Source organism: Poromitra crassiceps (genome assembly GCF_964638095.1).
Source record: "Poromitra crassiceps genome assembly, chromosome: 15".
NCBI lineage: Eukaryota > Metazoa > Chordata > Actinopteri > Beryciformes > Melamphaidae > Poromitra > Poromitra crassiceps.
The window spans coordinates 27,575,266-27,603,177 of record NC_139634.1 but is presented as its reverse complement, the minus strand read 5'-3'; the positions used below and the strand labels follow the sequence as shown (position 1 = coordinate 27,603,177).

The 27,912-nt window shown below is 42.3% G+C and overlaps 3 protein-coding genes across 4 annotated transcripts; 2 read left to right on the top strand and 1 right to left on the bottom strand.

Moving 5' to 3' along the window:
* The first annotated feature begins 1,293 nt into the window (after positions 1–1,293).
* Positions 1,294–7,080, top strand: gla (galactosidase, alpha). Its single transcript, XM_083652419.1, has 7 exons — positions 1,294–1,545; positions 2,605–2,779; positions 4,687–4,861; positions 5,217–5,308; positions 5,479–5,640; positions 6,068–6,265; positions 6,505–7,080. Exons 1-7 carry the CDS (start codon positions 1,385–1,387, stop codon positions 6,835–6,837), a joined length of 1,296 nt encoding a protein of 431 aa, XP_083508545.1. The 5' UTR covers positions 1,294–1,384; the 3' UTR covers positions 6,838–7,080.
* Positions 7,081–7,594: 514 nt separating this feature from the next.
* rpl36a (ribosomal protein L36A) lies at positions 7,595–11,289 on the bottom strand. The gene is made up of 5 exons (XM_083651467.1): positions 11,249–11,289; positions 10,615–10,720; positions 9,175–9,242; positions 8,961–9,083; positions 7,595–7,669 (listed from the first exon to the last, which is right to left on the bottom strand). The coding sequence occupies exons 1-5, from the start codon at positions 11,249–11,251 to the stop codon at positions 7,649–7,651; spliced, it is 321 nt and encodes a 106-aa protein (XP_083507593.1). The 5' UTR covers positions 11,252–11,289; the 3' UTR covers positions 7,595–7,648.
* A 1,728-nt stretch (positions 11,290–13,017) lies between these two features.
* On the top strand, positions 13,018–26,336 carry btk (Bruton agammaglobulinemia tyrosine kinase). 2 transcript variants are annotated; one of them, XM_083651561.1, is made up of 19 exons: positions 13,018–13,064; positions 16,065–16,116; positions 16,652–16,811; positions 17,021–17,125; positions 18,405–18,486; positions 18,802–18,927; positions 19,026–19,090; positions 19,178–19,365; positions 21,014–21,076; positions 21,322–21,376; positions 21,549–21,631; positions 22,021–22,148; positions 22,431–22,502; positions 22,847–23,018; positions 23,120–23,339; positions 23,481–23,545; positions 23,635–23,753; positions 23,864–24,021; positions 24,246–26,336. In XM_083651561.1, exons 3-19 carry the CDS (start codon positions 16,671–16,673, stop codon positions 24,315–24,317), a joined length of 1,914 nt encoding a protein of 637 aa, XP_083507687.1. In that variant the 5' UTR covers positions 13,018–13,064; positions 16,065–16,116; positions 16,652–16,670; the 3' UTR covers positions 24,318–26,336. The 2 variants fall into 2 exon arrangements, with proteins under 2 accessions (XP_083507687.1, XP_083507688.1); XM_083651562.1 differs by lacking the exon at positions 13,018–13,064 and adding an exon at positions 14,268–14,395.
* Positions 26,337–27,912: the final 1,576 nt, after the last annotated feature.

The window sequence follows — 27,912 nt, the reverse complement described above, 5'->3', positions numbered from 1 at the left end:
ACAGCTTAAAGCTGGTTCGATACATAGTCCTACATTGTTGCTGACAGCGTGTGTGAAGTTTCTGATTAGCTATAGTCTCCTCAGGCCACTTCCTGCATTGTGAGTTTCTGTACAAAGAAATGCAGGCTGTCAGGTTTCTACCAGAGATGCTCACAAGTCATTTTTTGCAAGTCTAAGTCAAGTCTAAAGTCTTTGAGCTCAAGTCCAAGTCAAGTCTCAAGTCTTTGGTCACAAGTCCAAGTCAAGTCTCAAGTCTCTTATGGATGAGCGGTCTATCATCTGTTACATGCCATCTGGTCTGCTTAGAACACTGCATAGCTAAAACCAAGGAATTCAAAGCATGTACTGTATTATCCTCACTCCTTTATCTATTAGCATACATTATCAGCATTGATTGGATGACATCAGTATAGATTTCCTTAATGTTAATGCACCATTTTTTTAAATAAAAAATAAAGATGGTTCACAAGTCCCAAAACTCAAGTCCAAGTCAAGTCTCAAGTCTTTGAGGACGAGTCTCAAGTCAAGTCTCAAGTCACTGTGAGTGCGACTCAAGTCCAAGTCCCAAGTCCAAGTCCCCATCTCTGGTTTCTACTTTATGCTCTTGTATATGAAAAAAAAAACGTGCTTTCTTTTGGACACTGTCCCAACAGAGGATGGTACACTACCCAAGGGTACATTCATCACAATATTCTCATAAACTGCAGAGGCATAGTGGAGGGTAAACACAGTTTACCCACCTCTTTGAAATGTGGCAGAGAGTTTGCTCACCTATTTTCAGATCAACTGTATTGACCAATGAGGGGAAACAACTTTTAGGTGGGTAAACTACTCACCTTGGATAGTCCTACCTCTGTATTTACCACCTACACCCTGCATAAGCACTTATCTCAAAATAGTAGCCTAAGTTTAAAGTTATTTTATGGTTGCTTTATCACTATAATATCCCAGCAGCAACCTAGTTTTGCTGATAGAGCGGATACATGATAGATACTGTAACAGTTACAGTAGGCTATCTATCATATAAAATGATATAGCCCAGGGGTGAATATGCCAATATATAGGGGGGGTGGTGGTGTCATGTGCTTAACTTCCTCACCTGTTTGGCTTGCGGTTGAACCATGAACCTCGGTGCTTCTTTATAATGAGAAAGCAGTTGGCACGCTATTGGACCGTTGCAGACGCGCTTTGATTTTAGTGGTCCAGGTGGACGTCAATCATCAAGGGGGCGGGCTGATCACCTGCACGAGGAAGTAGATCACCCTCTCAAAAAAACACAGTCGTTAACGTGCCAGCGTCGTTAACCGTTCCACTCATGCCATGGTCCTATTGTGCGCTAAAATAGTCTAATAAGACCGTGTTTGTTGTTGTTGTTGCTGCTAAAATGTACACAGCTGTGTCTGTGCTTACGCTGGTCGTTTTAGTCAGTCATGTTGCTCAAGGCTTGGACAATGGTCTGGCGCTAAAACCCACTATGGGCTGGCTGCACTGGGAGAGATTCATGTGTAATATCGACTGTGACACGGATCCCGATAATTGCATAAGGTAAGACAATAAGACATCCACTGCACTGTTCACATGATAACGATACAGGGCACTAAGACAATAAAGACATCACTGCACTGTTCAGATGATAAGGATACAGGACAATCTGACGTATCAGTGAGTAAAACACTAGGGAATTCAGTCCTTTTCTGGCCTTTATGATAAATAAACTGAAGCCCATGGGGACTTATAACGACGTAATAATAAATACATAAACGTCTGTTGTTTTGCTAGTATATCACAGACAATAGTGATTCAACATGTACTCATGAAAGCTTTTACATTTGCTGTTTTAAACATCCAGTGTCTGAGCACTTCCTGCATCCACCATGCACAAGAAGTGATGCGTTTTAAGTTTTACATCATAAAATAACAACAACTTGCAGATGGAAAGTGTTTTGCACTCCCTTCCCCTCCCCTCCCACAAATCACCTGTCAATCAAACTGTTTCCAGCAATGTTTTTCCTTGGATTATTTCTGTTGATGATTTTTTAATTTTGGTGGCGCTCTCTTCCTTGTCTGTTAAGCCCATTGACTATAGCCATGGTGGCTATCGTAGCTCATATACAGTAGCGTAACTATCCAGTTCTTGTATTTAATCCAAATAAATTGCTGCTGCTGGTGAACCATAACACGCACTCTGCACAGGGGATTATTTTATTATTATTATTATTACACCAGGAACGACAAACCAGACACCGGATGTTTAAACAAGATTAAGATTTTGTTTATAAGAAAATGTTGCATAATTGTCATTCTTTAACATGTATTTGGTCCTGCAGTCTTCTTGGCATAACATTAGCCTATTTCACATTCCACCCAAATCACCCATTGTGTGTCTAAAAGGCAGGAAGTAAAACAGATGCAAGCAAGACATTAGAGCCACCTAAATGGATTGGAAGTTGGAAACCCTCATTTAGTGTTCTGCTTGCACCTGCTTTACTTCCTGCCTTTTAGACACAAAATGGGTGATTTGGGTGGGATGTGAAATAGGCTATTGGAAGACTGGCATCTAACTGATACTATCACCCCCATCTGTCTCCTCCTGCGCTCTGGCAGTGAGCGTTTGTACATGCAGATGGCAGATGTGATGGTGAAGGAGGGCTGGCGAGACGCTGGCTATGAGTACATCTGCATCGATGACTGCTGGCCCTCCCACCAACGAGACGCCCAGGGCCGCCTGGAGGCCGACCCCAAGAGATTCCCAGGAGGCATCAGGAAACTAGCCGACTATGTGAGTAGGGAGAAGAGCCGCATGAAAACTCTGCAACTCTCTTAAGCCCAATTTAGACAAAAGATTCAAGACGAGGCAAGTTGCAACTTGCGACTACTTGCAACCAGCCCGTGCGACTTGACAAGCTGAATTGCTGGCGACGCCATCAGCCGGCTGGAGTCGAGGTGAGATTTGCCAGTTTACACCACTGCAACTTTCCACCTGCAGTGTTCTAAAACGGTTTTGTCTCGTTGCGAATCTTTGGTGTAAACTGGGCTTTACATATACTCAGGGTTGGGGAGTAACACAATACATGTATTCAGAATACAGTATTTAAAATACAAAATATGAGTAAATGTATTCCATTACAGTTACACTTTAAATAGGTGGTATTCTAAATACACTTAACTGTCTTTCAAAATAATTACTTGAGGGAATACTTTGTTTTGTTTTATTTGCTCTAAAATGTATATGAAGCAGACAAGTTGCATAAAATAAATGCCCTACTGTATGTCTGGGACTGGGAGCATAGTTTAAAAAGACAAGTCTTCAGATAATATCTTACTTATTTATTTGGTTTTTAAAATGCATCATTCATCAAGTGGGGTATTTGGATAACACTTCCAAAATGAGAGTACCGGTATGTATTAAGGGCAACTGTTTTGCTCATAGTTTACACTATTTCCATTTACCTACAGTATAGTTACATAATTCTGCACCAAGTCAAATCTAGCAACAGATGTATTGACAGAATATGTTAGGGGGTCCTTGACAAAAAAGGAAGCCCCTGGTCTAACAACTCTAGAAGGAAATGTGATTCCACACACAGGTCTTGCATTCATTAGAAACTAGGGATGGGCATTTCTAGCAAAAACACTATTCGAAATTCGCTGGCCAAAGTCGACTTTTAATCGAAATTCGAAAATAATTTTTTTTTTTTTTTTGGTGAGTGAAATGTTGCATTGTCTCCCCTGATTCTAAGTCTAAGGCTTTATTATTTAATAGAAAAAGCTTCTGCTGTGGATTTTTAGCTCAAACAAGCATTGCACCACTGAAGTAAAGAACATGTTACATGACATTGACATTTTTGAAAATAAAAAACTGTTTTGACAATCATGAGTGGTTCATTAAATATTTAGTAGGCTCAGGTCTGAGTGCCAAAGGGGTGCCAAAGTCACCCCCTCTCCCTCTTCATGGGATTTCATCCGCCATTCATTTTTCCATAAACCTTGCTTAAAATGCTTATAAAAATTGTTTTACTTGCTCAAACCAAGCGATTCGACTATACTTAGAATCAGGGGAGACAATGCAACATTTCACTCACAATTATTATTATTATTATTTTTTTTCCGAATTTCGACTTTCAATAATAAAAGTCGACCTTGATAATAACAACGATTATTCGAAAATTCAAAATTCGATGCCCATCCCTATTAGAAACCCATCTAAACAGACCTGCAACTATGTGCATAATGAAGTGAAGGACCAGCTGTGGAACCCAGGTCTCAGAGTACCGGTACACACATCCTGCACCCTCTGGCCCAGGGAGATCTTTTGGCATATATTGTCTCAGGCAGGAGATGCTGCCATCCAACCATCACACACACACACACACACACACACAGACACACAGACACACAGACACACACACACACACACACACACAAAACCCTTTGACTCCCACAGTGAAGAGGCCTTTCTGAGCTGAACACCAGTATGACAGGCCGACTTCAAACCCAGGTCTCACATACAGGAGGCACATATCAGGCAGGGATATATTTAGGCCTGCAAGGTCTAAGGTAGGCTGAGACTGTCTCCTGTGACAGAATTCATTCATTCATTTTTCAGCTGTGTAACACCGCCATCTAGTGGTAAGATTGTGTCACTTGCCCAGCAAAATATCTGACTAATTAATTTGCTATGTTTAGATCCATTCCAGGGGCTTGAAGCTGGGTATCTATGCAGATGTGGGGAAAAAGACCTGTGCTGGCTACCCCGGCAGTCTGGGCTACTATGAGACAGATGCTCAGACCTTTGCCGACTGGGGTGTGGATCTGCTCAAATTTGACGGCTGCTACATGGACTGGACCTTACTGGGAGAAGGTGAGCTTTTACATCTAAATAACCAGAGGGTGTGCTTGCTTGTAAGTTCTCTAACGGGAATGTCACTCCCTTCAAAAGCTGTTAACTTACCCCCTGGTTACTGCTAGGTAGTTGAAGTTGTAGTTGGAACTATTTGTAAAGGACATCTTTGTATAGTGTGCCACCAGTGGTAAAATAAAGTGTGAATTCATGTTAAAGTATTAGAAACATGATTTTGACTGGATCAGACCTTTAAAAGACATCTTCATCCATGTTATATGTCCATTTCCAGGTTCTCATAATAAGTGAGAAACCTTGTGGACTCTTAGACTTGGTCTAATGAGGGCCTTTTCTTTTTCTTTCTGTTTTGGTCAAGGCTACGTGAATATGTCAAACGCACTGAACAGAACAGGAAGAAGTATCCTGTACTCCTGTGAGTGGCCATTATATGAGTGGCCCTTCCATAAGGTAAGTGATCATATGACTTTGACCTGCTTAAAAAATCAACACACAACACATTATCAGGGTGTGATTTATAATACTACAGCACATAACACAAACAAGAAATAGAAAGTGATCACAATCGCATAATGTCGCCATAGACCATCTGTTATAATATAGTAATTCTACATCACCAGCCTAACTACACAGCCATCCGTGAGACGTGTAACCACTGGCGCAACTTCGCTGACGTATACGACTCCTGGAGCAGTGTCAAGTCCATCTTGGACTGGACTGCTTCTCATCAGGACGTCATCGTCCCCTCGGCTGGACCTGGGGGCTGGAACGACCCCGATATGGTACCCTGCTCTACTCAAGACACCCCTCTCATCTTCACTGTGACCGCAAACCGAACCCAGTAGCAGTAACCTTTGTTACCCACTACTGTGGGTTTTCTGTTAAGTCATGGGAAGCTCACTGAATATAAATGTTGAAGACAATACAGAGCTGAGAGGTTTCAACACCTTACATCAGGCTTTTGTGATGACACCATCCCTTTTTGATCAAGCTTAGCTTAGGTTTAAGATGTCGCTACTCTGAAGTATTCATTCCTTAAGGTTCTTCTGAGTTAGTGTTAGCAAATGGATGTGAGTAAAGTATTAACAGCAACGCATAGATTAAAAATAGCCTAGTCCTCAATCAAGGAGGTTGATGAAATATACGGTAGGAGTTTGTCTGTAAACCTAAATGGTACTGGTATGAAATTGGCTTGTTTCTGCCCTCCAGCTGGTGATTGGGAACTTTGGCCTGAGTCATGATCAGCAGGAGTCTCAGATGGCCTTTTGGGCCATCATGGCTGCCCCTTTGCTCATGTCGAATGACCTAAGGGACATATGCCCCCGCTCCAAGGAGCTGCTGCAGAACAGACACATCATAGCCATCAGCCAGGACCCACTGGGCAAGCAGGGATACCGCACTGCCAAGGTAGGCTTGAGGTTACTGGGTTGTCTGATTTGGAAATGCTGGATACTGTGGGATGGGCTTGGGAAGGCTTACATGAACTTGTTTAGTAATATAAATTATGTATGCAGATGCAACATTTATTAAATGGATCAATGTAGTTACAACGCAAACAAGCATGGGCTACATCGACTTGATTATGGCTGTGTAGCATACCAAGCATTTTATGACTGATTGTAATGTAGCATTTTGTTGTCTCACAGGTGAATAGTTTTGAAGTGTGGGAGAGGCCTCTGTCCAAGAAAAGGCTGGCAGTAGCTGTGCTGAACAAGCAGGAGATAGGTGGCCCACGAGGGCTGGCCATCAGCTCAGTGCCTGGCTGGAAGGTCTGCGACCCCCAGTGTAACGTCACCCAGATCCTGCCTCAATACAAAGAGATGGGTGTTCAGCCTCTACACGGCAAACTGGTTGTACTAGTAAACCCTTCAGGCACTGTTCTTTTAACAGTCAATCCCATCAGTAGTAACTTCAACAGCCATCACAACCTGCACTGGCAGGACACATCTGTCAAAGACAAGCACCGCACCGTTTTGTAGTCCATGGGTGGCTGCAGTTATGCACTTTATTTCCCTGTATGGTTCGGTCTTGCCTGAAAGGACAGCTACTCTGACAGGTGTTTTTGTAATTTTAACTTTTTTTTTGCATTAAATGTTTGAATTTTAAATAATGTTAAACCACTATTTTACAGTTACTGGACATGCTGATGTGGGAACTGGGACCCAAAAAGCTTTACCGTACCAGTTATTGCTGATCATTGAATAAATTACTACTGAATCTGGTTTGCTGTTTCTATGAAATTGTGTCAAATCTTTAGCATGGTGCAGGTTGGACACATTGCATTAATATGTGAGGGGTATACAAGTATAGCAATGGGATTTGGGGTGGGGTGTTAATCACAGCTGCATTTACTCATTTTTGTAAAGTGTAGGGGGGTACTAGTACACCTGTGATGTCAGATGCAAACTAGTCACCTTTTCTTTCAAAATGTGGTTAAAGTCTGCCCTGGCATCTGTCAGCTTCTTCATTATCCATGACTTTGCATCAGTGTCAGCCCCAGCAGAACGTCCAGCAACAAGTGATGTCACAGGTGTTCGATGTCTATTTAGAATGCCACATTTTGCCACATTTTTCTCCAATCATGAGTCCCAAATGTAAATTCATACCTGCACCATGCTCTAGTACCAAATTGAGCACAAAGTGAAAATACCATCTCAAAATAAGTAAAACTAGCATATAACCAACAAGTTCTAGTCTTGTCCATCTAAAAAAGCATAGTGACACCAAACTCCACAGTACCTTTCAAATCTCATTTATTGAAAACAGAACACAACAAGAGTGGACCACAGTTTAAAACTGGATGACCTGGCCCTGAAAGAGAACATGAAAATCATGGTTAAAAAATATTCAACTCAGAACTACAAGTATACATGTCTTTAATTTCCTTTCATCCAAGAAACAGCAATACATTTATAATCCTCAATTAGGTTGATTATTAAATCATGGCATTCAAGCACTTGTTGAAATGGAATGTCACTTTCTGAACCAGTAAGATATGCTTTATAATCTACAGGTTTCCTGCACATTTGTTTACTGAACCCCACAACTATTGAATCTGTATTGAAATGTTGAACAGTCTATTTTAACACCCAGAATGCATTAGCTCTACCAACAGCAATGCAAGACATTTACAGTTTACGTTAAAGACTATTTTGTGACTGACCATGGGAACTCCGCAGTAAGAGAAAAAAATATTTTCAACCTCTTGGGTTGACAGTCCATCAAACCCACCCACAGTACAACTGAATCTACTTCAACCCTCTTAGTCTGACCCAGATTTAGAGCAAGTGTTGCACTGTGAGATGGGCAGAAGGGAATGATGTAAACCATGAGGCTGACAAGCTACTGTATTTACACATGGCCCATTCACCCTGAAACAGATTACGGTAACTGAATCTGATAAGCACAAATTTTGTTTTACTGAGTTATATAGAATTGAATAGAATTGAACAAATCTCAGCAGTGGTTTTTCATTTAAAGCAATTATACTCATGTTTAGGAATTAACATTTAACATATATTAATGTTAAAATGTTACCATTACTACAATATTTCGAGAACTATTGCGAGATAAAAATAATAATAATGGCCCATTGGAGTGAATGGCGATGACACAACTCTTAGGGCTAATGTACACTGCCTCCCGAACAGATGTGGTACGGCTGCGAACAGACCCACTCATGTAATCTGTCAGACGTATGCGGGATCTGACAAAAATAGAACAGATGCGTAATTTTTTCGTACCGCATGTATCGTGCATCAATTAACATGGGCGAGAGTCAATCCGGCAGTTTTGCCGGATACGCAACGCAGCCGTAACGCATCTGTTGTACATTGCCTGTTACCATCTCAATAGTTTTGGGGTGGACTAAATCTAATACAGACAGAAAGAGGTGACTGCATCAGAGCCAAAGTAGCAATTTTTTCTAAGAAATGTATTACATCGGGGGTATACATATCTTAAAAATGCTGGATAGCGGCCTCGATACTCAATCTATCCCTACTCTAATAAATCTACTGTATAACTACCAGAGGACTCACAAATTACCCACTTAACTGTAGACCACATGGTGGGAATGCATACACAGATATTAATGGCTTACCTTTCTCTTCTTGTCACCACCCAACTCAAAGTGCTTGCACCGTTTGATGGCCAGCATTCTCTTGGATCTGCAGTTGGGCTCCACACACTCCAGCCTCAACACGATCTTCTTTGTAGTCTTAGCCTGTGTAGTGTGTGCATTGGTGTAAGATTACATACGTTATACCAGTACAATATTGGACAACCCAAGTCAGAAACCATCAGAAGATATTTACCTTTTTACGGAAAATAGGCTTGGTCTGACCACCGTACCCACTCTGCTTTCTGTCGTATCTCCTCTTACCTGCAGAACAATAGTTTAGCCACAATTCATGGCACACCTCATTTATAGCGACACCCAATTAGCCCTTTTCACTTCCCACCAAATTCACCCATTTTGTGTCTAAAAGGCAGGAAGTAACAGGTGCAAGCAGAACATTAATGAAGGTTTCCAATTTCCAATCAATTTGGTGATCCAGTGCTGGGGCCCTTGTCACTGTTTTGCATGCACCAGTGTTACTTCCTGGATTTTAGACACAAAATGGGTGAACTGGGTTGGAAGTGGAAAAGGCTAATACCAAGTTGGCAGTGAACTAGTGCTGCACGATTTGGGGAAAAGGTGCGATTAGGGTGGACAATATTGCGATTGCGATATAATAAACAAGAGGTATCTAGGGATGTGCCGGCATGAGTTTTTGACGGTATGATAACCTTGGACAAAAATACCACGGTTTCACATATCACAGACTAAAATACATGAAATACGTTACAATTTAAAATATATTAAAACTAAAAAAATAAAACAATTTGAAATTAAATTATCTTTACAAAAAAATAAAACATTTTGAGACATTTGCCTGTCCCAAACATGTAAAAAAGAAACACCAGTCAAATAGAAACTGCACTGTGTTACAGCACATAGAAGATGGCTCAGCAAAGTTGCAAAGTTAGTTACATGTCTGTCCAGCAATACTAATGAATGATACACCCCGTTTATTTATTTTGTAGCGACAGATGGCCTTAAACGCCACTCACGTGTCGCTTCTTGAGAGAGAGAGGTGAGAACGTGCATCTGCAGACTTTTAACGAGGGACCATGAAGGCGTCATGTGACAGGCTAGTTAGCTAGCCTGGAGGTGATGCTGCCAGTGCTGGCAGCTGCGACAGTGTTTTGCTATCAACCTTGTTAATCTCGTTATATTCTTCATCACAGCGGGTCATCCCCACTGTGTACTTAATCGCGCACTAGTTCTGCATAAGCACCTGCAGCTCTCTCCTTATTTTACTGACGTTCTCACTGATCACATGGCTGTTTACATGCGTTTCTGAACGAACGGCTAGCTAGTTATTAGCATAGCTTGCTGTTAGCGATCATGGATGTTCTCTCTCGCCCTCTCGGTAGATATGTAACCTTGCTGCACATAACATTACTTATTTGCGGGAGTGCATGGGAGAAGTCTCCCGCTAGTATTGATGCCCAGTGTGATGGCAGATAAACGTGCGTTTGCTGCGTCACGTGTAACGTTAGTTTAGAGGAGGCTCTCTCACACACACACACACTCAAAAAGACGTGAAAAAAATAAAATAATCGCACACTTTTGCGGTTATGTAATCGCACGTGCTGACATCGCGATTCGATTAATCGTGCAGCACTACAGTGAACCAGACTTTGCTTACCCTGTGCGTAAAGAGAATCCTTTCCCTTCTTGTACTGGGTCACTTTGTGGGGCTGGTGCTTCTTGCACTTTTTGCAGTAGGTCCTGCGGGTCTTCGGGACGTTCACCTTAAAACCACGCAAGAGAAACGTTTAGGCAGAGATACATCAACATGGCAGCTAGCTAAGTCACTTATGTTACCCAGTTTGGGGGAATATATAGGATCAGGATGCAGTGAATGAGAATTGCAAACATCCTTCACCAGGTGACTGGCAAATTGCTCTAAGCTAGCTGTTAGCCAAGCAAGTGACCAAGTGAGAACGGACATAACATACTGGTAAACACTAGCTCCATTATTTTTTCTTATTTCGCTGAAGGCAGTTACGTTAGTCATAATGTCTAATGTGAATGACATGTATTTAATCTTAAACACGGGCCAGGCCACTAGCAACGATAGCAACATTTAGGCTAGCTACATGAGTATCGTTCATGGACATTAAATAGCAATAAACTAACCGTATGGCGGCTAATACTGCCTTGAATGTGTTTATCGAAAGAAGGTTTACACAAATCGATTAAGGAAATCAAATGAAATGTCTCAAATCGCTAGGATTGAGGTCGATTCTGTAAAAATGTATTCGTGTATTTTCTCATACCATGGTTGCGTCCCGATGCAGAGGAAAAGAGGAAGGATGAACTCGGAAACCGTCTAATAAAGACCTCTGCGGACGACTTTTGTGGTGCACTTTTTATAGTCTGCCCCCTAGTGGCTTGTCGAAATGAAAACATTAGATGGGGAAAATAGCAAAAACTCTACACATCTCTTGTATTAAATGACTACTTGAAAATGTGATCAAATGTATATTTATTTTATTTTAAAGCACACAAGAGCATGGGGGACTGCCCCATAGTCTACATTTTAATCCACATGCATTCACACTAGTCTGCTTTATTACAAGTAATGCCATGGCCCTGCAAAATTCAATTTGGCAATAGATTGAATAGAATTCCCCCAAGAAAAGTGGAATAGTTGAAGTAGGCTACATTTAGGAACTTCCTGTGTTAATGTTTAGCCCTCTTTCAGTTATCACCAAAACTGCAGATAGCTGATATGAAAATGAGCAGGAAGAAAAAGGGGAAGTAAGTGGAGTCAATTCCTCTCTATGGGTGGGGTTTAGTTTCTTGCATCACAGACTAACACATTTTATGGAAGGCAAGCCACTAAGGCAGAGGTCCATGCCATCGCCTGAACCCTCAGCATCTGTGGTCACTGTTTTTGGTGTGTGGGTAAGTAGTGAGGCTGTTGGATTGAAGGCTATTAAAGGTCAATTAGTATTTGTGGTGATGGAAGCAGTTTCATAAGTAAATACATTTGGAAGACAAAGCATTTAGCTGAATAGTCACAATTGGCTTATTTCTAACACTCAAAATATATTAATTCAAAGTAATCTTTATAGCTCTGTAATATTTGGTGGAGACATTGAAGTGTGATGGAAGTCCATCAATATGCATCAAGTTTGCATGCAAAATTTGCAAATACTACGTTTAGTGGGACCCCTCCCCTGAAAAACAGAAAGATAGATAATTGATATAAGCCAAATTGATGTGGCATTACTATATTTCTTACAGTATGTTTTGATACTTGTTATGCACTATGGTTTGTTATGCTGTGCTATGCAATGATGGAGAGTTGTTACAAATACTTGTGTAGCTATGTTCTGCAGTAGTACAGTGGTTTAGTTGTATGGTGGATATAAATTCAAATATTAATATATTAATAATTAATGCCACCTATGGGTTTGCATGTTTTACAATATTTCTGTGTCCTATTCCTCCCATAATTCTAGCTTCATTTTCCTGTCAAATTATAGGATTGTAAACCTATGGGTAATCCATTGTCCTCAAGTCATATAGACTCTAAACTGGACATTAGTGTTCTGTCTGTTCCCAGTCAGTAAAAACACTTTCAGTTGATGTTGAGGCAAACCTTGACAAAGAAATAATTTGGTGGTAACCTGGATATGGCTTCATTGTATTCCCCTCATCCAAATCCAAATGGTATGTTGTGGGACTAACTGTAGAGGCCTAGAACAGGCTTAACATACTTTTAACAAACAGATTATGCATGCTATGCTAATGCTAAAAAGATTCATCATATTTGATGTGTTGTTAGTATCCCATGTGCCATAATCCAAGGTGAGCATTCATATAGAGGCCCAATTCAGAGTTTAACAGAATGGTACACTATACAAATGAGTAGCTAATACTGCCATGAATCTAGTCTACAGCACTGTGTTTTTAACTTCACATTTGAAGTAGTTTCCCCAAAAAACTGGCTTCATTGCACATAGCTCATTGCACATAGCTCTAAAAATGCACGTGATTTATTCTGTTTGTGTATTTTTGTGTATTCTGATAGGTGAATAAGTGAATAGTAGAAAGCTTAATTGATGTGGTATCTTAATATGGTTGGTGAGTATTCCTGTGTGGTTATTTAACCTTTAAAGTCCTCCATAACTTTGCTCTCTCTCTCTCTCTCTCTCTCTCTCTCTCTCTCTCTCTCTCTCTCTCTCTCTGTCTCTCTCTCTCTCTCTCTCCATCTCTCTTGTCCACTCGCCCACACACATCACACACTTATCTGTCAGGAAACGTCCAAACAGAGCATCTTACAAGTTTCCTGCTAGACTAAAGTATTTCATCGGACAGTTTTGCTGTATCATGCATACATGTAGTAGTCAAAGTGCAAGCAAGACACAAGACACACTTGCATTCCAACATAAAACAATAAAACACTTCCATATTAGACTTTTGGACGTTTACATTTAAACATGTCGTGTTTGCACATGATATAACAATTTTTAATGTATTTATTTATTGGGGGGCGTACAGATAGGGAACACACTGAATGACAGGCAACCAAGTGATGCAAAACATATATTCAGATGAAAAAAGGTTTTCCTGCTGTTAATAAAGCAGCAATGTATTGTTGAGGATACTCTCTGGGCGCTGTTGCCCAACCGAGTTGCCTGATTGCCCTGCATAATTCCCCTTGAAAGGCACATCAAATGTCACATTGTAGCTTGGTGTTTGTTGTTGTGGTCGAATGTAATTGTTAAATGCCACGCGTAAATCCATACGTTTTGCCATGCAAATGCTAGATAACAGTGTCAGGCTGAAGCGCTGCAGGGCCACTGAGTTTCTTCTCCCTCCATATTGCAGTACAACACTGATGCAACTTCCCTATGAGATGGTCTCTGTCAGTCGCTGTGAGTCACAACCCTTCAAATAAAAAAGCAGTCCTTCTGGTAGCCATGATAAAACGGAATATGGAAATACATGCAGTTATAGATAGTGGACAGATAAGACATTTGCACCACCAGGTCAGGGAAAGAGAGAGAGAGAGAGAGAGAGAGGCAGAGAGGAGGGGGAGGGAGGGGGGGGGGGGGGGTGATGTTCATTATCCTCAGGGTTAGTTCTACTCCACTAATGACCACTAGTGTGAAAAAACGATGTGTTTGTTTTGTTTAATATGTCAGCGAATGCGGAATGAGTAGACCTAGTGTTTGAGGGAATGGGGAACATTGGTGTCGTATATGACAGCACAAAACAAAAACCAACTAGCCATTGTCACTGTAGTGTGAAGAAATGCCACAGACCTGGTTAGCGGGGAGTGACTGAAGCCTCTGCTGCTGTTACAGTTCAGATGATAGAAGGAAGTGCTCACAAGCTGAAAATAGGCTGAGCTGAACTACAAACACTTCTGACAGAGAGATAGACAATAAGGATTCAGCTGCGTGACCAGGGTGAGTTTAAGCCACTGACTTATGTGTTATTTAGATGTTAAAGCGTGGTTGTATTTGATGGAAGTGTGTGTGTGATTCTATAAGTATCAGTGCTTCCTCCACAAATGTTGGTATAGGAGAGGTGGTTATGACTGATCCGTTTTAGTTTAGTTTTGGCCCAGGCTTTGGCTCTATTAGTGCCGGTTGCAGTGCTAAAGCTGTTCTTATTTGTCCATTTTACTCGCTAAATGTTAAAATAACCGATTCTACACTGGTGTATCTTAATGTGAGGTTAGAATGTGCTAAAACTATAATACATCACTCTGAATTTTTCATTTTGCAATGGTGGCATCCCCCCCCCCCCCTCCCCCCACACACACACCCCACACACTGATCTGATCCAACATGACAAGATCGGCCTCCTGAGAGTTTCTGTTTGTTTGTTGTGTGTTTTTGTTACTCTCAGTAAACAATGGTTTTGGCCCTTTGGGTGCTGTTAATGTGACACCACAGAGGGTATTTCCTCATCCCTAAATATACAGTATAACAGACATGAACAATTATGTGCCAAACTCTCTGACACTTCCACCTACCTGTGGTATCAATAGAGGCCTCTATTGATACCACAGGTGCCAGGAACTGAAACCATGCTCCCGTAAGCCTGTCATAAAAGTCAGAGGAGATACAGTATAGGGTTATTCATTTGCCTCTGTATTTTATAATGCAGGACAATGTAATTAAATGTGTGTGTGTGTGTGTGTGTGTGTGTGTGTGTGTGTGTGTGTGTGTGTGTGTGTGTGTGTGTGTGTGTGTGTGTGTGCGTACGTACATACGTGTGTGCGCGTATGCGTGCGTGCATGCTGTGTGTGTGTACGCACTGTGAGAGAGAAAGATTTGTCGCTTAGACCAGGGGTTCCCAAACTTTTCTGACCAAATACCACTACGTACCAAACCAAATTTCCCAGGGACCAATTCCACTGCGTATACCCCCCCCCCCCCCCATAAAATAAACTTTGCTGATTTAACCATGCAATAGCAGCAAATCGATTCCTTAAGTCTTCTAGTTTCTTCTAGTTTCTAGTAAAACTGAGCCTGCTGCAGCCTCTGAAAGTAAATGTTAAAAATTGTGATGTTTCCCAAATATCGCAATATTTCTGAAAATCGGCCCAGTCCGGCAACTGCTAAGGGTTAATGTGTATGTAAAAACCGCAGACCACCAGGGGTCCCACTGTTTGGGAAGCAATGCCTTAGACCATCTGCAATTTCATGGCATTTAATAAACTCACCGCAAAACTTTGGAAAAGCAAATGTGTTTGGATGCAAGTACCTGCTGTCATTAATTACTGTGATGGCATCACTTGTTGTGATGGGGCTACATATTGTACTACATACATATGAAATTGCAGCCAAATCACTTAATACAAATGCATATGTTTCCAGTATGGGCGGCCCCGTTGGGAATTGAATTCTTAACCCTGGCGGTGTTAGTGCCATGCCGGAGCCATTGTGCAGGCCTACAGGGCCTGTGGGTCACTGAGCAGGGTGCAGACAGAAGATACAGCTGAAGGAAACAGATGTGCCTATGGAGGAAACTCTGGAAACAAAGGCTGGGATTGACATGAAAAGGAGGGCCTATGCAAACCTGTTAATCTCACTCTGATACCTGTTAACACTCGTCATCTCTTTCCAGATCTACACTCGCACCTGTTGTAGTGGCATCGCTCAGAGTCTATGAAGAGCGGGTAAGTGAAGACAAGTAGTAACTGAGCTGAATTCGGTCAAAGAAGCCTTAAATCCACACTTAACGTTTGCAAAGGATATGAACAAAGTGATTCATGCAGTGTGAAGGGCAACATTAGCCAAGGCTGGCTCCTTTCCCTGGCTAAGCATTGTGTTATTGCTTGAGTCAGTCACTGCTCTGAGCAATGTGAATATTGCCTGGGCAGAGGTGAAACGATCCGTTTATGTGCGAATGGGCTGACTAAATGTACTGTGGAGGTCAGAAGCTCCAGCAACACTGGTAGTAAAGAGAACAACAACTTTAATTAGACCCACGCGCTTGTCACCTTCTTCAGGGTCAGGGAGACCTTTCCAGTCCTTTCTCCATGCACCTACTGTACAAAGTAAAGGTTTCTGGATCAACAATCCAGAAACTACTTTGTCTTTGACTAATGAACTGTGCTACGACGCAAACAGTAAGGAGATCTAGGCTCTGTTGCTCTTTGCTTTAAATTCACTATTACGCTTTACAAAATATGATGCCTTCTTCCCATGTAGGATTCATACAGATTGAACCATGTCAGACCATGTACTGGAAGAGATCTTCATCAAACGATCTCAACAGAAGAAGAAGACCTCCCCCTTGAACTACAAGGAGCGATTGTTTGTTCTCACAAAGGAAAAAATAGCCTACTATGATTATGATCTCGACAAAGGGGTACGTACTGTATGCAACTGCAGAATTCATGCACTGTACATTAATGGCATGTAATAGGTATTTTACACAAAATCATCACACACTTTCAATTGACTTGTGAAGTGCTTAGTCTTGGACTGATGTTTGCTGGCTGGTTTTGAAGAGCAATGCAGGTTCACACATCTGTTTACCCCTGAGGTACTTCACCGTTTCCCCCCTCTGTTGAGCAGAAACGGAAAGGACTGAGGGGATCGGTTGACCTAGAGAAGATCAAGTGTGTGGAGTCGGTCCGGCCAGAGCAAAACACCCCACCAGAGCGCCTGTATGCATTCCAGGTAGACACCATTTAATTAACTTCTTTATCTATGTAAAATCCCACGGAGATGAAAACATATATTCTTTTATATTTTTATTATAAAAAGTTGCGCACAGACTTGCTGCAGAGGTGCTGTACTATGGAACACTCATATGAATATTGCAAAACATCTCTATCTCTTAACTCCTTCAAATCCAGACTCGAAATCTCCCTGATGAGGCATACATACACCCACACATCACACATACACCACACACTGCCATAGCCCCGACGTCACACATACACCACACACTGCCATTTTAACTGTCTACTTGTCTAACTGTCTACTTTTGCCCTTTTGTTTTCCTTTCTCTTTGTTCGTTTCTTTCTTTATTTACTGTTGCTTTTCCCTTTCTTATTTATTGTTCGCTTTCTTTTCTCTTGTTTTTCTTTTTTAAATATGTGCAAGAAGTAATGAATTCTGGGTGGGACTACAGTATATCACCTATCAAACAAACACCTCACAGTGAAACTACTTTCTCACGTGTTTATGATCTATACGCGAGATGTGGTGTGTGTGTGTGTGTGTGTGTGTGTGTGTGTGTGTGTGTGTGTGTGTGTGTGTGCATGTGTGCGCGCTTTCACGCCCGCCTCCTTTGGTGTTCATGAGGTGTTTTTGAGCAAGCACAAAATATTGCCAAGTTACTGTAACTCAGAATGTGTGACAGCAAGATGTTCATGCAGTTATTGCATTTTCAATTTAGGCCACTTTAGATGAATAATGCAGCACGTGGAATGTGTTTCTTCTTTGACAGTGTCTCACTTTTCTAAAAAAATAATTGAGAAGTTGTGAGAAGCAACATGCTTTTACTGAGAAATACTGAGGCAATTTTTCACCTGGCAGACAAAACAGTTGAGTCGTTGCATTGTTAATGTTGTGAAAGTCCATTGTAAGAAGTGAAACCATCTCTCACACCCAGATGAACATGGGTCTTTCGATGACTATCCAGGTGTTGCCACGGCAGGCATGACATTTGAAAAGTCAAAGACAAGGTGACATGACAGAAGTTAGAGCTTGAAGACTTCAACGTTCCATCTGGAGCTGGCTGAACTATCGTATCCCGCCATTTGCTTTCGTTTTGTTTCCATTTTTCTCACACTTACAGCGATATGTTCAGGTATACAGTATGTGTGGAATAGGAGGTACCACATGTATCCATATCCTGAAGAAAGAAAGCCACTTCATGTCTTGAAATGACGTGACTATAACAACAACAGTTGATGGCTGTTTCTTTTCATTTCTTTTCTTTTTGCCATAGATCATTTATGATGAAGGTCCGCTGTACGTCTTTGCAAAGAACGAAGATATTCGGGATGAGTGGATAAAGAAGTTGAAAGAAAGTTAGTATGAATATTTATATTGATGTAAGGTCTTGTTTTCATGCCATAGTCACAGTAATAACTATGCAGAATTAGACTAGATTGACGAAACACATCAAGTATACATCATGGAATATATCACAACCAAATATTTCACGCTGACCAGCCAGTGCCTGCTGCACAGCGGAAGATCTGGGTGGCTATGCAAATATAAATGTTGATTCAATGTAAATGTCTGCCCACGTCTGCGTGCGTGTCTGCGTGCGTGCGGTGTGTGTGTGTGTGTGTGTGTGTCTGCGTGTGCGTATGCGTGTACGTGCACCCATAATTCTATAGTGGTGCGCGATAACAAGGATCTGATGCCGAAGTACCACCCTTGTTTCTGGTTGGATGGCATGTGGCAATGTTGCCAGCAAGAAGTTAAACAAGCTATGGGATGCATGGTTCTGGATCGTAAGAACGGTGAGAGATATGGTTTGAAATCTGCAGCAAAATCAACAAATTAACATCACTCTGTCACTAAATTGGTCCATTCACAAATCAAATTATATCGTTCATAGGCTTTGCATCCAAAACATCTCGAAGAAGGGGATCTAGGAAACCACTTCCTCCGACCCCAAAAGAGGTATTCACACTTTTAGAACAATAATACCTATGGATCAGAAACAGATAGAACTGTTACAGCACAGCCCCTGAACTCATGTTGTTTCAGGAGAAGCCGCCCAGGCCTTTACCTCCACAGCCTCCTGAGCAGCCCGCCCGCTCCGTGGGGATGACGGTCATAGCCGAGTACGAATATTCGCCCGTGACGCCCCAGGACCTGGAGCTGAGGAAGGACGAAGAGTACACCATCCTCGAGATGTCCGACGCCAACTGGTGGAGGGCCCGCGACAAATACGGGTGAGATGGGCGGTTACCAGGAAGGGCAGCATCACTGCCTGTGGCTGTGTGTGTGTGTGTGTGTGTGTGTGTGTGTGTGTGTGTGTGTGTGTGTGTGTGTGTGTGTGTGTGTGTGTGTGTGTGTGTGTGTGTGTGTGTGTGTGTGTGTGTGTGTGCGTGCGTGCGTGCGTGCGTGCGTGCGTGTGTGTGTGTGCGCGCGCGTGTGTGTGTGCGCGCGTGCATGCGCATGTGCGTGTTTGTGTGTGGGGCCCAAAAATGAACACAACCCATGATCTATAGCTATAACAGTCACCTAAGATTAGATATGAACAGCCCATGAGACCAGAGGTATTAGTGGCAAGGTTTTATCTGTAGGCAATGTCCTGTTTTGCAGACATCATTTTGTTTGAAAGAAGGCAGACTGAGAGTGGTGTTCTCTTTCGTCAATGACAAGAAATCATTTGAGTAGCATAGTAAATAGAAAACCCCACCCCCCGTTAATGAGTCCATTGAGAAAACATGTGTAGGTGTGACTTGACGTCACTGCTAAGGTGCGCTGGGTGCGCTCTTGACGCTCGTGCCTGGGCGCGTGCATATAGATGTACTCCTGTGGTCGTGAGCGCGCCTGTCCAAGCGCGCCTCTCCAAGTGCGCTCGTTTACGCACGGATAGTTGCAACATCCTGTTTTTACTGCATCTGAGCAAAATCATTTTGCTGTAGTCATAACCTCATACCTCATATTGTGTGCCATGTAAACAAGGAAAAATATGAGCATAGGGTAGCACTCTATATTACAGCTTGGTAACAACATGGTGATAGGGTGTAATAGTGTGATAATAAAATAATTAATAATTAGGCAATACGATGTAATTACCAAAGTAATAACCAGGTACTCTACTCTACTGAGTGCACTTTTCTAGTTACCAATTGTTTCTGGCCCTGTTACCCTAGCCTATTACATAAATGTCTGTGTAAGTACCAAGCTATTACCTGGTGATTACTTTGGTAATTACATGGTATTCACTATTACACCCCTATTACCATGTTGTTACGGATCTGTAATGTAAAGTGGTACCTGTAAACTTTTGTTTCTAGCTTGACCACTGTGTATTTTTTTGTTCATCCAGTGGGGTTATAAAGGATTTCATAGGCCCAAGGTAAATGTTCTCAACCCACAGATAACCATGTGATCCTTCAAGTGAGGTTAAAATATGAAAATCACTTAAATTAGCTTTAAGAGGTTTTCACATGACAGGGATTTGTTTATTAGATTGAACTGATACTTAGATACTTGAACTGATTAATTTGGTGTCCAGTGCAGATCAGCAAAGTGTGTGTGTGTTAGCCTGGGTAAACCCATCCCCCACGTGACCTGCTCTCAGACCTGTTCTCAGTCACTATGGTCTGGAATCCCTAGGCTATGTGTGTGTGTGTGTGTGTGTGTGTGTGTGTGTGTGTGTGTGTGTGTGTGTGTGTGTGTGTGTGTGCATGTGCGTGTGTGTGTGTGTGTGTGTGTGTGTGTGTGTGTGTGTGTGTATCTGCGCACGTGCGCATGCGTGCTATGCGTGCGTGCGTGCGTCTGCGTGTATGCGTTTGTACTTTTTTCTTACTTTCTTTTTCCTTACTTTTTTTTTTTTTTTTTTTACCTTTTTTGTCTTGTTCTTTGCAGAAAAGAAGGATATATACCAAGTAATTATGTTGTGGAGGCAGGAAACGGGCTAGAAAGATTTGAGTGAGTATGTTTTCTGTTGTACTTGTCTGCAAATCAGTCATAACATTCATTAGACAGTATCTTATATCAGTGTTTATAAGCTTATTTATAAGTGTTTTGTAAGCATCTTAATCCTTTGTAAAGTAAAGCTCCCAGTGAACCAAATACAAAATCTGTTGTTGCTGCTCCCCCTCCTTCCCTGCACTCTGAAACATGATAATTTATGATTTATTATTTTATAATTTACGTATTACTTATTTTAACAGTTGGTACTGCAAGAACATGAATCGCAGCCAGGCAGAAAAATTGTTGAAGACTGAGGTAAATTCAATGAGTGACATCAACAATGTTACGCCTTACAACTTTAAGAAGACATCTTGGATATATTTGTGTTGGCATACTCTATTGAATCTGCTGTACTCTGCTCTTATACCTCTGGTACAACACAAAAGTCCTCTTGTTTTAAAGCTTGTGCATTGTTTCCCATTCTTAGAGCAAAGATGGAGGGTTCTTGGTACGGGATTCAAGCAAGCTGGCTGGGAAGTACACTGTCTCTCTGTTCAGCAAGGTTGGCGGGTGAGTAAGGCTCTCTGATGTTAAACTGCACTGCATGGCGCACCACCTATATTGTATCCACCAGGCCCAGTCATGTGTGGACACATCAAAAGAAAAACGATTTGTAATGAAAGCGGAAACTGTAGCCTGCAGAGGGAGAAAGATGTAATCATATACTGTATGCAAAACCAGGCTTAATCTGTCTGCAGAGCTTTCAATGGCATCATGGGTGAGCGAGCTATTACGGATAACACTAAGGACGCATTCACGTTCTTCTTACACATTATGGATCCAGGATACTGTGTCGATCAAAGCCTAAACTTGTTGACTAATCTACTGTAAGTCACTCTTTCTGTTGCTCTTTCTCTCTCTCTCTCTCTCTCTCTCTCTCTCCCTCTCTCTCTCTATAGGGAGACCAGTGGATGCTGCAGACATTACAACGTCTGCACAACCGAGCAAGGCCAGTTTTACCTGGCAGAGAAGCATTTCTTCAACAGCATCCCAGATCTCATCAACTACCACCAGCACAATGCAGCAGGTTTATCACTGAGGATATACATCTCAAATACATATCCCCACATAATTTTCTGCTATCAATCTATCTATCTATCTATCTATCTATCTATCTATCTATCTATCTATCTATCTATCTATCTATCTATCTATCTATCTATCTATCTACAGTATCTATCTATCTATCTATCTATCTATCTATCTATCTATCTATCTATCTATCTATCTATCTATCTATCTATCTATCTATCTATCTATCTATCTATCTATCTACAAAAAGATATGACTTGTTTATCTCCCACACTAGGTATGGTCAGCAGACTGAAATACATAGTGTCAAACCGGGCACAGCCTCCATCAACAGCAGGGCTTGGCTATGGTAAGACTGAGGATGGCAATATTATGACTAACGCCAACTAATTTGACTTGCCTGCCTCCCTTTGGAGCTGGATGTATTTATAACTTGCATAGAAAAATTATCTTGGCTAATTATCACCAGAGGCTATGAGCAGAGACTAGGTACTTCTGGCAAATAAGGATAGTGGTGGTGGTGGTGGGGCCGTTCATTTGTTTGCGCATGTGTTAACAAAAATTGCATGAGTGTATGATGTATGTGCTCTTATGTGTATGCACATACTTGTTACATTTCACCATGCTGATTTCATGTCTCTTGGATGTAGCAAGTTAGAAAAGTGACTCTCTGTTCTCTGCTGTATGCTCCAGGCGTGTGGGAGATCGACCCCCGCCATCTCACCTTCATCAAGGAGCTGGGCAACGGTCAGTTCGGCGTGGTGAAGTACGGCAAGTGGCAGGGCCAGCATGACGTGGCCATTAAGATGATTAAAGAGGGCTCCATGTCCGAGGATGATTTCATCGAAGAAGCCAAAATCATGATGTAAGCATGTGACCATTCTCTGTGCTAGAACATCAAAGTCATTTTTACTTGTCACAATGTCACAGTCACACAGACGGCCTTCTCTCCTCGGTTGAAACCAGGAAGCTCCGCCATGAGAACTTGGTTCAGCTGTATGGGGTCTGCACCAAACAAAGGCCCATATATATCGTGACGGAGTTCCTCGCCAACGGCTGTCTGCTGACCTACCTGAGGGAGGGCCTGAAGCAGCACCCGACCACCGTCGAGCTCCTGGAGATGTGTAAGGACGTGTCAGAGGGCATGGCCTACCTAGAGTCCTACCAGTACATCCACAGAGATCTGGTGAGAGACAGTGATGGTGCAACACTACACTCCTATAATACCGCATCATGTTATGTTGAGATACACTGGGGATGATGAACTGCTGCAAGATGTTCAATAATTATACACACGATACAAGAGTATTGTTTATTTTGTCCTCAGGCTGCCAGAAACTGCTTAGTAGATAACAATGGCGCCGTCAAAGTGACTGACTTTGGACTATCTAGGTAAAATATTTAATTAAAGTACACATAATACACATTGGTTCCACCTAAACAGTGTTATAAGAAAGAAACCCATCTCCCGGTGGTTTCAGGTACGTCTTGGATGACGAGTACACGAGCTCAGCAGGTTCCAAATTCCCAGTCCGCTGGTCGCCTCCTGAGGTCCTGCTCTACTGTAAATTCAGCAGCAAGTCAGACATCTGGGCGTACGGTGAGTAATGGGTTTTATTTCTTTACAAAGTCGATGGCTTTATAGCATTGTTTACACATCGTAAATCATGTATGTGTTTTTTTATAGCGTTACCTCATGTCCTTTATTAGGGGTTCTAATGTGGGAGGTGTACACCTTGGGACGGCTTCCGTACGAACGGCTGAACAACACAGAGATAGTGGAACAGGTGTCCCGGGGCCTGCGCCTCTACCGCCCCCAGCTGGCCAATGACAAGGTCTACAGCATTATGACAAGCTGTTGGATTGATGTGAGTAAGAAACCTGTGGCTGTTGTGTTTTGTGTTTTTAGTTGCAGGTTTTATTTAAATATCCGTAACAAGAGAAATTCCTAATCGATGACACTTGGACAGACAGCATGAGCAGGAAGTCACTAAACAAATACTCAGTGCAAGTGGATACAGTGTACACTGATGATAGGTGTTTATTGAGTGCTTTTCTCACAGTTCCTCTTTTCCTGTTTCTGCTCTTCTAGAAGGCAGATGAGAGACCCACCTTCCAGGAGCTGGCATTGACCGTTCAGGATTTGTTATATGAGCTCCAGTAGATCTCAAAATATGTGTGCACGCGCACACACACACACACACACACACACACACACACACACACACCATAGACCGACACGCACGCACGCACGCGCACACACACACACACACACACACACACACACACACACACACACACACACACACACACACACACACACACACACACACACACCATAGACCGACACGCACGCACGCGCACACACACACACACACACACACACACACACACACACACACACACAGTTGACTCTCATATCCCCAAAAATTCCAGGAAGCTCGCTCCACATTCTGGACATGGGACTGAATGGCCATTTTGAGATCCTCTGTAATGTGAATGCATAAACTGTTCTCTATCTGTAATGTGAATGTTATGCTACTTCTCATGTTTTTACTAATTGGATGGAATAATCCATCACATTATTAGAAGTACAATTATTGCCCAGTTGAGCAGCATTTTAACACTAGAAGAGCCAGAATTCCATATACTAGAACAGCCGTAAGCGGTCATTTTGACCTCTAGATTCCAAACTCTATAATCTCTCATGATAAATAGCCTACCCAATTGAGAGATGAATGCATTTACTGTGTTAAGATATCTTTTAAAAAGATCAAATAACACCAAAATCTTTATTTAACAAGTTTAAAGAAGTGCCATATGTGCATTTTAACAAGTTTAAAGAAGTGCCAGAATTCCATAACTATAGAACGGCCGTAAGCGGTCATTTTGACCGCTAGTTTCCAAACTCCATAATCTCTCATGATAAATACCCAATTGAGAGATTAAAGTATTTATTGTGTTAAGATATATTTTAAACAACACCAAAACAACACCAACATGTGGAAAGACGGGCTACAAAATAGGCCTAGAACCCTGGGAAGTCAGTGAGATCAAAATGACCACCTATGGCTGTTCTAAGTAAAAATTCTCATATTATCTTTGCCTTTTGTGTCATATAGGAACGCACAAAAAGGTGTGGACCAAAGCAACTCAGCAGGCAACTAGAATATCAAAGCGAAAAAATGAGCTGCTTAGAGTTTAACGATGAATACATTTAATAAGAAGTAATTGTACCTGCGTGCTTCACAGAGTTAACATACAGTGTACATCTTCACAAGTAATTGATACGGGCAATATTTTTTAATTCAACAAAGTTATTGCCCAAATAAATTTCAAAAAGGTCAAAATGACCGCCATGGCTGTTCTAGTGTTAAAAATGTGTAGTTACATTAAACATACTTCAGCATGCGCTGGGACGCGTCATCAGTGATGTTGACTGGGGTCGTAAGGTGTTTCGGGTCAGTTCAACATCATACACCCTCGCCCAGTTGACCCAGCCGAGGCCGATTAAGACCGCGACCCGCATCCCAGAAGCAGCCGCACACGGATCAGCCCTCCTACTCTGTCTGCAACGTTGCCCGCGGAAGGGTTGATCATGCCCAATCCGCTGCAATAAAGCTAGTGCTACGCTGCAGCATTGAAAAACCCTTCAGTGCATGGAGGCTAAGCCATTGTGGGTTGTCTCCCAGCCGCTCTCCTCCTTCGTCTTACCAGGCCCTCCCAGCAACACAGGCATCGGACTATATGCCTGGTTGTCAGGCATCCAGTGGAAAAGAAACCTCAAGAAGGCCTGTGCGCTGCACATCATCCGGCTGCGCCGAGCACCTCGCTCTAGCCTGGAGGACCCCAGGCCGCGCCGATGTTTACACAGATTTTCGGGAGACTAATCCGTAGCGTTTGTGGATTTCTCCCTCACGAGAGAACCAGTCTGGGGTGCTAACCCATCCCGTACCGGGTTGCCGTCTCTCCGACCGTCAACTGTCTCTCCAGTTTGTCACCAATCTATACCTGGTTGTCACCTAGTCTATTCCTAGTTGTCACTGGTCAGAGAACCCAAAGCTATATAGTTACATTAAACATACTTCAGCATGCGCTGGGACGCGTCATCAGTGATGTTGACTGGGGTCGTAAGGTGTTTCGGGTCAGTTCACATATATTCATGTATATTTTATTGAAGAAGTTTGAATTAAAAGTGTATTGTATGTTTATGTATACTGGCTCTGTTGTTGAATCATTGGGGGAAATATTGGCTGTGCATGGGGAATAGACAATACCAGGCTTTTCCAAGCTCGGGGACTTAAAGGAACACTCCGCCCATTTTCAACCAGCTTTGTATCATTAGAACATCAGTAGTATATCAGAAAACTGTAAACGGTTTTGAAGTCTGTCATTTAATTTGACAGTTATTGAGTGTTAAAGTGTGGACCAGTGACATCACTGGTCCACACTAACTCAAATTAATAACTCATTAACTCGGGGGGTCGACAAGATGGCGACCGGTGCGGCTGTTTTGCTCTGAGCTCCGAATGGGTTTTGAGTACCAATTGATAAACTAATGATATAAACTACGTGATGTCAACCTAAAGGACTAGCATCGACGAGAAAACGAATTTGTCCAACACAGTGTGAACCACTATTTGCGGAAAAAACCATTGTGATCAGCACAGCTTCGCTCAGCTAACTAGCTTGCTACAAGCTAATTAGCCTTCCGTAAATATTGTGACAGCTAGCAGCTAGCTACAAGCTATTTTGCTAGCGAACACGTGAAGTCCAGCATGGGGACACAACCAAGGAAGAATAAGGACAGAAGAGGGAACCTTTTAATGGACTTTGAAAACGCGGATAACAAGAGCCCATTGTGCAGACCAGTACCTGATACTCCCACGGCGAGCCCTATTCACAAGAAAGCTTGCTCCGAACAGGCCCGTGCTAATATGCCGACTGTCAACACCAGCAGCGAAAAGGAAGATGTGTCCAATGCTGACATAATGAAAGCTATCCAGGAGTTGTCAGGCAGATTTACTTCCCTCGAGCAAAATATAAATAAAAACACGGCGGACATCGTAACGATCAAAGAAAATGTCGAAGGGATAGATCACCAGACGAAGATAACAAATGAGAAGGTGATTGATGTGAGCCGGCGGATCGTGGATCAAGATACGAAGATTGAAGAAGCTGAACGCTACAGTCGACGTTGGAATCTAAAGCTATTCAACCTCCCTGAAGCTATCAACGAAACCGCAGAGGATGCAAGGAAACAAGTCTTTGAAATTCTTGCTCACATCGCTCCAGAGGAGAAAGGCAAGCTTGGCTTTCTCGTTGACACTGTACACCGCGTCGGACGCCCGAGGGAAGACAGGAGCGCTCGTCCAGTGATAATACAGTTCACCATGCGCACCTTCAGGCAGAAAATCTGGAGGGCTTCAATGAGTGCTGCAGTGATGAAGGAGAAGAAACTTCGATTCGCAGAGGATCTAACATACCTGGAGAGACAATGTCGCAACAAACTTTGGCCACTGGTTGACAAGGCACGCAAGGAGGGGAAGAAAGCTACCTGGCGCGGCCCTGAGGCAATCATCGACGGCAAAAGAATTGCTGCAGAGACAATTAAAGACGCATAAGTAGCCTAATCTATCACGGTCCTACCATATATTCTGTTCTCTTTTAGCATGGACCGAAGACATCAGGTTGGTCTATATTGGTTTGGTTTCTATGAGACTATTATAAAGAGATGTTGATTTGCTAATTAACACACT